The 11425-nt window shown below is 33.8% G+C and overlaps 1 protein-coding gene across 1 annotated transcript in view; it reads right to left on the bottom strand.

The window, feature by feature from the left end:
• Positions 1 to 2403: 2403 nt before the first annotated feature.
• The window catches only part of LOC138702003 (uncharacterized), a 65660-nt gene continuing 56638 nt past the window's right edge, over positions 2404 to 11425 (bottom strand). The window contains exons 8-13 of the mRNA XM_069829470.1: positions 10280 to 10448; positions 7868 to 8045; positions 7396 to 7641; positions 4741 to 4864; positions 4553 to 4657; positions 2404 to 3399 (exon numbers count right to left, since the gene is read on the bottom strand). Of these exons, the coding sequence (XP_069685571.1) occupies positions 3365 to 3399; positions 4553 to 4657; positions 4741 to 4864; positions 7396 to 7641; positions 7868 to 8045; positions 10280 to 10448 (857 nt within the window). The 3' untranslated portion in view covers positions 2404 to 3364. The remainder of the gene's footprint in view (positions 3400 to 4552; positions 4658 to 4740; positions 4865 to 7395; positions 7642 to 7867; positions 8046 to 10279; positions 10449 to 11425) is intronic.

The raw sequence follows: 11425 nt of genomic DNA, 5'->3' as shown, positions 1-11425 counted from the left end.
AATGGGTCATTTAATTTTAACGAGATCTTTAAAATTTGGCCGTTTCACCAAGTCTCATTTCTTTAATATTAACATTCGTTTACTAACATGTGGATTTTGTACTTGTATCTTATACGTTATTTTTCTCATACAAAATTACTTTTAAAATTGCGAATTTGATTGGTTACATATAATCACAGCCAACTTTGTTTTGTTTGACATGAGGAAATGATGATAAACAAACGGGTAAGAGACAGTAATTTTAAAAACATTAAAATGTTCTCATTTCTTGATATTCTTCCTAACTATGTTGTCATACCGTAATTAAAAACAAAAAGACTGATGAAATAACGTTAAAAAAGAACAGACTTGGGTAACATCTGAAAACGAATTCAATAGTTTTCCAAATGTAAATAGAAAAAATGTGAAGCAGTTAAATGGTAACTTCAAAAGAAAATATAACAAGAATCTTGTGGATGATAAGGTGGACAGCTTCAGAACTGATGCCACAATTATACAGGGTGGAAGAGGACCAAAGCATCAAAATTTAAGAGGTAATTCTACATGTTAAATATAACAAAACTTTTACGACACTTTTCTTTTGATAAAGCACCGTTAAGTATGAAAAAAATAGTATTTGCAGCACTCTATTATGGTTATGGCTCAAGAGAAATAACTGATTGCTATACAAGAAGATAAGTAAAAATAATCTGAACAGTTAATGTCTTGAATCTTTGTTTAAAAATCAAATCGCTTAGCCATGAATTTAAATTCAATAACTGCAAAAATCGTTAAAATAAATCTTACAATGCAGCACATTGTCATGTGTTTTGCTCTGCTTTTGTAGTAGGATTCAAGAGAGATGTCATTAAATAGGATTTTAAGAGGTATCCATTGTCTCTTGAAAGTAAACCTCTTGGTGCCCTTCCCATTTCAAAAGATATCCTCCTCACATCTTTGGCATGTTGTGCTATCGTGTACTGATACTGGCCATCTATTTACAATTTCTTTTATGTGGAGCTTTGCATATGAAATTATTTGAACACTGAATGAAAAATAGGATATTCTATTGCAGAATCTTTTGGCCATATTACTACACAATCTATCGTGTCAATGACACCAGTAAATTTAGTTACATTATAAAATTACTGAATGAATGTATTTTGATCGTAATGTTGATAGTATGTTGTTTAGTTAACTCTCCAAAGACAGGTCTGAACCTCACAAGTGATACCAACATGGCAATACTTATAAGGCAACTAGACCAGGAGAAAATGGGATAGGCAGCAAGTTCCTTTCTCCTTCCATTGCATGCATCGCCGATTAGCTACATATTACACTAATCAGACTTCAGATGCATACAAACAATTATTTTTTCTCTGACACATATCGTCAAGTGAGATGTACTGCGTGATAATAGATATACATATCAACCTCAATCAGAGGTAGTTGATAGTATGTCTGATACTTTATTCACATATCTAGACAATATAGCTTTTGACACCCGTTCATATAAAAAAAATTACTATTTCAAAACTTACCATAATATAAAATCTTATAGTGAAAAGAATTTGTTGATAAGGCGTAAAGTGGGTGATTCCTATCTGTCATATTCTAATCTATCTTCAATTTCTTCTAGAGTCATTCTTACTACTTCTTTCTGTAATTGCAGCTTTTGTGAAATTTTTTTATCATTTAAATCTTGAAAATCATTATTCCGAGTGTTATTACCACAAACAAGTTCGCCATTATGTTGCAGTTATATATAAAGAATTTCAGCATCAAATACATCCGCCATATTTTTTACTTCTTAATGCATCGTCACTGTTTTAACACAACGAATAGGTCCTAATAAATTAACAATGTTTAAATATGCGTTAGGAATAACGATGCTTGGTGAAAAACAAAAACTGACTAACATATATTATTAAATTATTTAACGAGACATTACAATGATAACGAAGGTTGGTGAAACCAGCCATACATTACGTAAATGCAGAAAAAAAGAAATGTATGCTCATATATATTAAAAATAATGTCTAGAATAACAAGGAAAATCTTTACGATATAGTCCGAAACAATTTATAAACTAAACGAAATAGTCATATTACAGTTGATTAGACATATATGAATTATTTACTGTTGGTTTTCTCTCTAATGTGAAAGAATATTTTATCAGAAATGCTGCTAATAAATGCAAATCGTAGAAACGAAACAACACTCTACACAACTATGCTATCACTGTCAAATGATCAGTAGAACAATCTTGAAACTTCTACAACATTTGCATAATCAGAAGCGGGACTGAAAATTTCCAGTTGAAGATCAAATTTCTAGGATATTCTCAGAGTGGCAGTCAAAATGAAGGCAGTATTGTTTAGTGTTGATGAAGTGCATGTAAGTATGTCAAAGGGTGTTGTATGGTTATGCACTTATGTGACATTATGTGGTGATAGAAAAATTTGATACATAGTGTGACAGTAAACAAAATTTTTATATGTTGTGGCACAACTTCCAGCAGCACAAATGGGGAAAGGGGGGAATTCGAGAGTGTTTTCTTAAAAAATGTTCTGTTCTGAAATATTATTGCTTGTTCAGCAGTGGTGCCATAGTTGTCACATTACCTTTCTTATACATATTAGGGTAAAAAGTGAGTGATATACTTTTATTCTAACAACAATGAAGATAAAACTAAAGCTGAAAATATGTTCATTTCTAAATATGTAAGGAAACAAAACTGAGAAATAACGCAGATAAACAAAAGTTCTGCTTTAAATATAAAATGTGACTATAACATCTCTAAAAAAATCGAAATAACATAACTGCACTTGTAGGAACTAAAATTTTTTTATAATTTTAAAGTCTTCAAGTCATGGTGTTTCTCATAGAAAATTAAATTCTCCAGGAAAGAAAATAAGTCATTATCCTCTTTTGAATTACTAAGTCTGAATAAGCTGTGAATTATATGATGTTAGAAGACAGCAAATTACGTTACTAGCATAAATGCCAATGAAAATACGTACTTTCTTCCCATAGTGATATGTACAGCATAATGTTACTTAAAATTCTTTATCTAAAAATACTATACTTGCCTTTTAAAATAAAAAATTGAAAGTACTTTGTTTAAATTACAATTCTATGGAAGCTCAAATACATATATGGCTTAAGTCATTTCGTACAATTTCACGTATTTATATATACTTATAAAAACTTCTATATGAATGTCACTAATCCATACTTCAAAAAGTGTTGTTAAAACATGAGACTTACACATTGGTTTCTAAGTTTTCTACAGTTTCGTGAAAAATATTAATGGCACTTAGCTTATTAACTCCAATGGCATCTAAGATGAAAGTTAATGGCAGCAATGTGCTTCGTGAACAGCCTATGAGAATGGTGTCCAGTCTTTCAAACGGTCTCCTGAATTAAAAGAAAACATGATTGTTATGAATATTAGGCTTTTCCAAATTTAACAAAAATTATTATTACAGTTCCGAGTAATAATAATAATAATAATAATAATAATAATAATAATAATAATAATAATAATAATAATAATAATAATAACTTACTTACTTACAAATGGCTTTTAAGGAACCCGAAGGTTCATTGCCGCCCTTACATAAGCCCGCCATCGGTCCCTATCCTGTGCAAGATTAATCCAGTCTCTATCATCATACCCCACCTACCTCAAATCCATTTTAATATTATCCTCCCATCTACGTCTCGGCCTCCCTAAAGGTCTTTTTCCCTCCGGTCTTCCAACTAACACTCTATATGCATTTCTGGATTCGCCCATACGTGCTACATGCCCTGCCCATCTCAAACGTCTGGATTTTAAGTTCCTAATTATGCCATGCCGTGGTGATAGGGACCCACCATACATGGAATAATAATAATAATAATAATAATAATAATAATAATAATAATAATGATAATAATAATAATAATGATGATGATGATGATGATAACATGCTAAGTCACTTTTCTTAAATTTATTTTTTTTTAACCCAGGGTAAAATTTCTATATATTCATATGTAAAATTCGGAATGCAGTGGAACCCCGGTTATCCAAAATAAAGGGGGCAGAGCCATTTCGGATAATGTGATTTTTGGGATAATCGATGAGAAATATTTTCGGTAAAAGTGGAAAGGAAAAGAGATTGTTAAGCATGTAAATTATAAACAAAAATTCAATGACTTTAATATTATAATTGAGGACCGTTTTCGCAAAACTTGCTAACTACAAAATTGAGAGTTTGATGGATTCATTAAATAAGGCAGGCCTCTACATGATGTTCAAAGTGTCTTAGTAAAATTGGGTTATTTCTCTTCATTGTAGTGTGTCAAAGTGTGATCGTTTTTTCAAAACTTGCTTTCTGGTATAAGTGAGACATACAGCAAAACTTGCTTACTATAGTGTTTTGTCTCTCCTGTAAAATTTAGTTTTTTCAGTTAGCAAGTTTTGCAAAAACGGACCTCAAGTGCACATCAATTTTACATCCAATAATCATTGCACTAGACATCGCACTCGCATAACTAAAAAATAAGAAAAGAAAACGTAACTTCTTACCGAATGTTTTAACTTTTTTGTTCAGAACTTTGTAATTCCTTAAAAACAACTTCGTGTTGTTTTCCATTTCCTCTGAATGTTCCATGCAACGCTGATCAAACATACCTAAAAAAAATTAACAAAGTGTTAAAACACATATAAACTGTAATGCAGAAAAGTGTTTAAGAAGTAAAATTACTGGTTCATACCCCGAATATCAGATTCACTTTCCAAACGAGATTCAATAAAAGCAGAAAACATAGCTGTCTCAGTGAACCATTCTAAGAATAGCCTAGTGCTCTGTGATGACACGGCTTTAATGAATGACTCCCTCTGTAACACAAAACAAATGAAAATAAGTTTAACAATAAGAAACTAAACATGGCATTATGTATACAATAGACTCCACTCATAGTGAATACTTCTATATGCATCTTAATTGTCAATGTTAACTGAATGGCTGCAATATTTACATTAAGGGGAGTTGGTCATTATCGCGTGCAAAATAATGGTAAAAATAGCCTATCTTCAAACAGTCATAAATATAATACTATTTATCAGAGGTCTTTCATTTTGTTAACTATGTGTGTATACATATTAAGCTTTAAAGTGAAAAAGAATGCTTACTCTAGAGTAAATCTTTATCCTTAAATTAATTTTTTTAATTAAGCACAATTTTTTTTTATAAATTCACTACATGTCTGTGATTAGGTACACTCTATTCACTTATTATAGCACATATTGAATTGAAAATTTGACCACTTATTGCTAATAGATACTAAAACATACCCTACTAAAATTATTCATGTTTCTGTAATATTATGACTATAGGGCTTATAGCAATCATCACCGTCAATAAATTAAAAAAAAAATTGACAAAGATTAGTATAAGCCCTATGCCCATAGGCCTAATATTACAGATATTTTAATAATTTTAGTAGGGTATGTTTTAGTATCTGTTAGCAGTAAGTGGCCAAAATTTTAATTCAATGTGTGCTAGGATAAGTGAATAGAGTGTACCTAATCACAGGTATGTAGTGAATTTATATAAAAAATATGTTTAAATTAAAAAATTAATTTAAGGGTAAGATTTACACTAGATTAACCATTCTTCTTTTATTTTAAAGCTTAATGTATATACATATATCACTAAAAAATGAAAGAGCTGTGATATATAGTATTACATTTATGACTGCTTGAAGATAGGCTATTCTTACCATTACTTTGCATACGATAACGTCCAATTCCCCTTAACAGACAGAAAACATTAAAAATCAAGCAGTATAGAAAAGTTCAAGCGAACTTTCCAATGTTTTCTCTGAGAACCGTGAAATTATTACACATCAATATCATCAGTGAAATTTATACACAACTACAATAATGCGAAATGAGCTACTTTGATTTTTTTTTATTTTAGTAGGTTATTTTACGACGCTTTATCAAAACCTTAGGTTATTTAGTGTCTGAATGAGATGAAGGTGATAATGCCGGTGAAATGAGTCTGGGGTCCAGCACCGAAAGTTACCTAGCATTTGCTCATATTGGGTTGAGGGAAAACCCCGTAAAAAACCTCAACCAGGTAACTTTCCCCGACCGGGAATCGAACCCGGGCCACCTGGTTTTGCGGCTAGACGTGCTAACCGTTACTCCACAGGTGTGGACAGCTACTTTGATATAATCCATGATGAAAACCATTAACAACACAAACAGAAAATATGGTAGGTGGCAAAACAGATGACACTGAAATTATTGCTTATCTGTTGTTGACGTTTCCCCTCACTATGGCCCTGCCTGATCTTTAATTTCAAGAAGTGAAGTGTTTGTCAACATTATTTAATAAAAACTGCGTAATTTGAAAAATAGAGACATGTTTATTTTGAAAATAAATATAGTTCACAGACTCTCGAAACTGTCAAACTGCGCAACTCTCGTACTGCGACGTGTGAACAACGGTGCAACCCGAAAAGTAGCGGCTGCCGAACCTGCTGCCTGCTACTTTTTCATGCTGCGCGCAGCTTAAAAGTAGCGACGTGTGAACAGGGTTCTCAGGGTTGCAGCCGCAGCATTTTTGATATCGGTTTTGTTGAAACTTTGGCTGCGGTTGCGACCAGTGTTGCCACCCAAATATGCCAATGATATTTTTATTGTTTGGATATATTTCAATGTTTGATGTGATGAAAATAAATTATTTGTAACAGTTACTAAATGCATAACACAGTCTGAGCATATTTGCTGACGATATAATTAATTTTTTTTTTAATTTTTCGTAGAGTAGTTTCAAGCAGGAGGGTTGTCAACATTGATTACGTGAATATGCTGTTGGTTATCATTTAAGTATATAGGCGTTTTCAAAAGCTTTACAGTAAAAATAATGCCAATTTCTGGATACTAGTTAGGACAGAAAAGCAAATAATAGATAAGGAAGCTTTCGCATGAGTTTCTTAATAATGCGAACATAACCACAAAATGTATATTGAGAAGTCAACACGGAGATGGAAACCTGCAGCAAGACTGCGGCTGCAAAAGTAGCGCCTTGTGTGTGAACAGACTCGCAACCTCCAGTTGCAACTTTTGCAGCACTCAGGTTGCGCAGCACGAAATGTAGAATGCAGCAAATTACTTTCGGCTTACGTGTGAACACGACACGCAACTTTTGCAGCTGCAGTACAAAAGTTGCACTGCAAAAGTAGCGACATGTGACCATACCTTTAGTTAGCCAGGTTCAACTCTCTTCCTCTTTTGAAGGGGGAGGGGGTACTTAGCTCCATTAGGTTTTCCAACCTTCATTTCGCAATGTACAGAATATGGACGAATGTATACAAGTCACAGTCTGTTATTTCCAGAAAACTAAATATTTCACACACCTCAAACACCTTCAGACCATCCTGCTGAGTGACAATGTGATTACGGTAATGTCCGCACACCTCCACGAACATTCTAACAAAAGCCTCAGACACTAGAACATTGCGTGATGCATCCCAGGGCTGAGTAGTATTGGTAACAAGCTGAAGAGCCACTTTCAGGCAACGTCGCAGCCTAGATGGCAAAATGCTTGCTTCATCTCCAACTCCTTGTACTATTCGTGATTCATCCAGATCTACCATCATACTCTGCAACACAATACACGCGACAATTACAAGATTTGCAATGTAGAAGGTCTTGGTTTCTTTGTGGCTAGGTTTTGATATTTATTAATTTCAGAATTGCTTGTTTTCCAACATTATCATTTCCAAGGTTTCTATAGTAACCACTCATTGTATGGTATGATCAAATTACATGGCATGTCAACAATGGTAAGTACAAAACAATGCACCATCATGCAAAAAATTAGAATACCTCATCAATTGAGCCAGGTACTGTATTAGCATCTCTTCCCCTGAGAATACCAACAATATAGGGTGTTGGTGACAAGCAGATATCCAACAGAGAGGTTGGTAAGACTGGTATTAGTGTATGCTGCCATGAAAATGGATATAATATTGACTGTAGTGCCTCTACACAGGATGACAGCCGGCTACATAAAGAAAAAAAAAAAAAGAATTACATCACAGAAGAAAAGAAGAAATCTCAGCAAAAAGACACAATACCAAAGGAAAAATGATCTTATTTTATAATTACTATTATTAATATTATCTTATATTAATGTTGATAATACACTGCCTTCCAAAAAGGCGCAACATTTCAAATTTTCCATGTAACTTTGAAATTAATCTTACAGGAAAATAAAACTGCATTTTTTATTTACCAGTATTACATAAGAACATTAAAATAATGTTTTTTTAACACTAAACAAACAAACAATTAATCACTATTTGATGTTAAAAGAATTTACAATAATTTAATACCCAAAATTATGCACATTTTACAAGTTTTTTGAATAATGTTTCACTGTGTAGTTAGTGGAAAATATAGTGAATACATGAGTTAACAAATCATTTACAGTAAACAAATGTAAGAACAATTCAATCTGAGTATTACCACATCTAAACGACATTTCATACAAGTTGAGAAGATGCGAAGGCATTTCTTTCCCCTTCTGCTTTCCCTGAGTCCGTCAGTAACAGACCGGTGGTTGTTACTTTTTATACCTGCACCCCCCCAAGTTATACACACAAGAAAATAAAAATATTAAATAAAGTACATAAGTGGATATAAAATACAGTGACACAGATGTTTGACAATTACATGTTTGAGTATATTTTAGTGTCGTTCTTACAATATTTTCGACTGATAATGAATTAAATTAAGGAATGTCAGTTTGTATTATGAAGTCGGGGGGGGGGGGGGAGGGGGAGTGACACAGTGCAGATTGTCACGTTGTGTATGCTTAGAGTAGCAACTAGCGGTGGAGAAAACATTTATCTTCTGCTGTCAGTAGGCTTTTAATGTGCCAGTTGATATAAACAACAATAAAATGAAATACAAACGCTTAGTATAGATTTTCGAAATATAGATTAACAGTAAACATTTTCAATAATAAGAATTTTCACTATGTTCAAAGTCAATTAGTCGAACGTTAGTAAGATAGACAGTAGCATCTTCCCCTTCACGGATGGTAAAGAGTGTGAGTAGAGGGGAAAGCCTATCAACCAAACTGAAATGGGGATTAGCAGTAATCACTGCTTGCATTCTTTCCAGCATGCTGTCGATTTTGGTTCGTATCTGGTCTTGCATATGGTTGCTGTTCCTTTCATTAACTAATGCTACCCTCATGCCAGCCAAGTTGTCTAATTTTGTTGCCTACATGACAACCGAGTATACCCACACATGCTCCATTGGGTTAAGGTCTGGACTTCGAGCTAGCCAGTATAGGGTTGTTAACCTGACTAAGGACGACATTAGTGAAGTGCTTTATGTGGAGTGTGGCATTGTATGAAGCAGAAACATGGATATTACGACGAAGTGAAGAGACAGAATAAGAAATAAAGTTGTGTTGGAAAGAATGGGTGAAGAAAGAATGATGCCGAAACTGATCAGGAAGAGGAAAAGAAATTGGTTGGGTTACTAGCTGAAAAGAAATTGCTTACTGAAGGATACACTGGAAAGAGTGGTGAATGGGAGAAGAGTTGGGACAGAAGAAGATATTATATGACAGACATTAAGATATGAAGAGTTCACGGGAAAAACAATGAATGCCACATTTCTGTTAAGGATTAGATAATGATCTAATTGAGTCTATAACTGCAAGATGTAGTACTATTTCTATAGAAAATAAAGGAAAAGATTACTGTATTCGTGGTGATAATTCTCCTTTTTACCATTTTTCATAAGAACAACATTAAATTTCGTAGTGATCCATTGAATTAGATAATGACATCAACCTTAACAAAACTGTGACATTCATCGTTTTTCCCGTGAACTCTTCATATATATGAATCATATGCTGAGACAAAGAGGAAGGTACGGTTTGGTTTGCAGTGCAAGGTAAAACACTATGAATGAATAAATTTTTATTAATATGAATTACCTATCACATTAGGTACAACATAAAAAGGTGAAGAAAGAGGGAGAGGTGGAGAGAGGGGAGAAAAGGTAGAGAGAGAAAAGAGTGAGACAAAAATGAATAAAGTGCTTAACTGCTGAGAATAATCAGCTCTTATGGAAGTTGTCAACAGTCATCATTTAAAAATAAATCATGGTATATTGCACATATAAATACTGTATGTATTAACGAAAATGTGTTACACCAAATATTACAGACTAATATTCCTCTGAATTTCTTACATAACAATGTCTCTTTTACATTACCTGAGAGAGTTGCTGATAAGAATAACCTTTCTTTCTAAAAGTAAAGATCCAAAGAGCTGTAATAAAGCAGGAACAGGTAAGGCTGAGAACAGCTGTGTCAGATCACGTTCTTCGAGTCTGGAGTCTAGAGGCCTTCGAACAACTGTAGTGACCATATTGCAAATAGGTCCTGCAACAAAATCACAAGTAAAAAATATGAGGATAAAAACTAAATAAAGACCAACAGAAATGGAAATTCGGCAGATGAAATGGGGATGGCTGGGAATAAACTTCAATGACCTCCAAACGATATAGCCAGGAGAGCACTTGACTGGAACCCACAAGGAAGTCGAGAAATTGGTAGACTAAGATAACATGGAAACGTACAATAGCAACAGAAGTCAAAGAGGCAAAACATGAGGAGAGATTAAGGCACTCGCCAAAAATAGAGTCAGATGGAGGAGCTTTGTGAGAGCCCTATGTTCCACATAGAAATGATAGAAATTTAGATTGACTGATTGTTTACAATTGGTATTATGAATAATGACAGTAATTGTGAATAAAAATTTGTGTATCTAATGCCTACCCACTTCACTTGCGTGATTCGGGTTCCGCACATTGCAGACAAATGGCAGGACTGTGACCCATTTTCAAGTTGTACACCACTTCGGCAGGCCACGCTATGCATGATGAGTATCTGTGGAGACAATGTCGTGTACTAGGGTGAGTGCATGTATAAGTGTTCGTGTAAGAATAGTGTAGGGAGTGGGTAAGGATGATGATGATGAAGATGAGAAAGGGAGAAGGGGGAAATCTGATGCCAGAACTTAGCCACTCCTGTCGAATAGCGTCAAGGAGGGTGCCAGGGTTAATGTCCTTGTCCTACAGATGAATCACAACCAACAGTGAATATACCTTCTCTTCATATATCGTGAGGGTCACATAAGAACAGTTCCTAAACAGCAAATATTGCCGTCTTGTCAGAGTTGCCAACTGTTACCAGATATTAAACGATCCTTCGTACTAAATGACTTATTTACTTACCATACTTTATGCTGGAAGGTTATTCTAAATAATTCAATAATTTGTAACATATTTTCGTAGGCAAACTATACGAGAAAGGGATCAACATGTCAAGTATTTTGTCTGGCAATACGAAATTCATTG

The sequence above is a fragment of the Periplaneta americana genome, chromosome 6 (genome assembly GCF_040183065.1).
Source record: "Periplaneta americana isolate PAMFEO1 chromosome 6, P.americana_PAMFEO1_priV1, whole genome shotgun sequence".
Classification (NCBI taxonomy): Eukaryota; Metazoa; Arthropoda; class Insecta; order Blattodea; family Blattidae; genus Periplaneta; species Periplaneta americana.
This window is presented reverse-complemented; position numbering and strand designations above follow the sequence as displayed.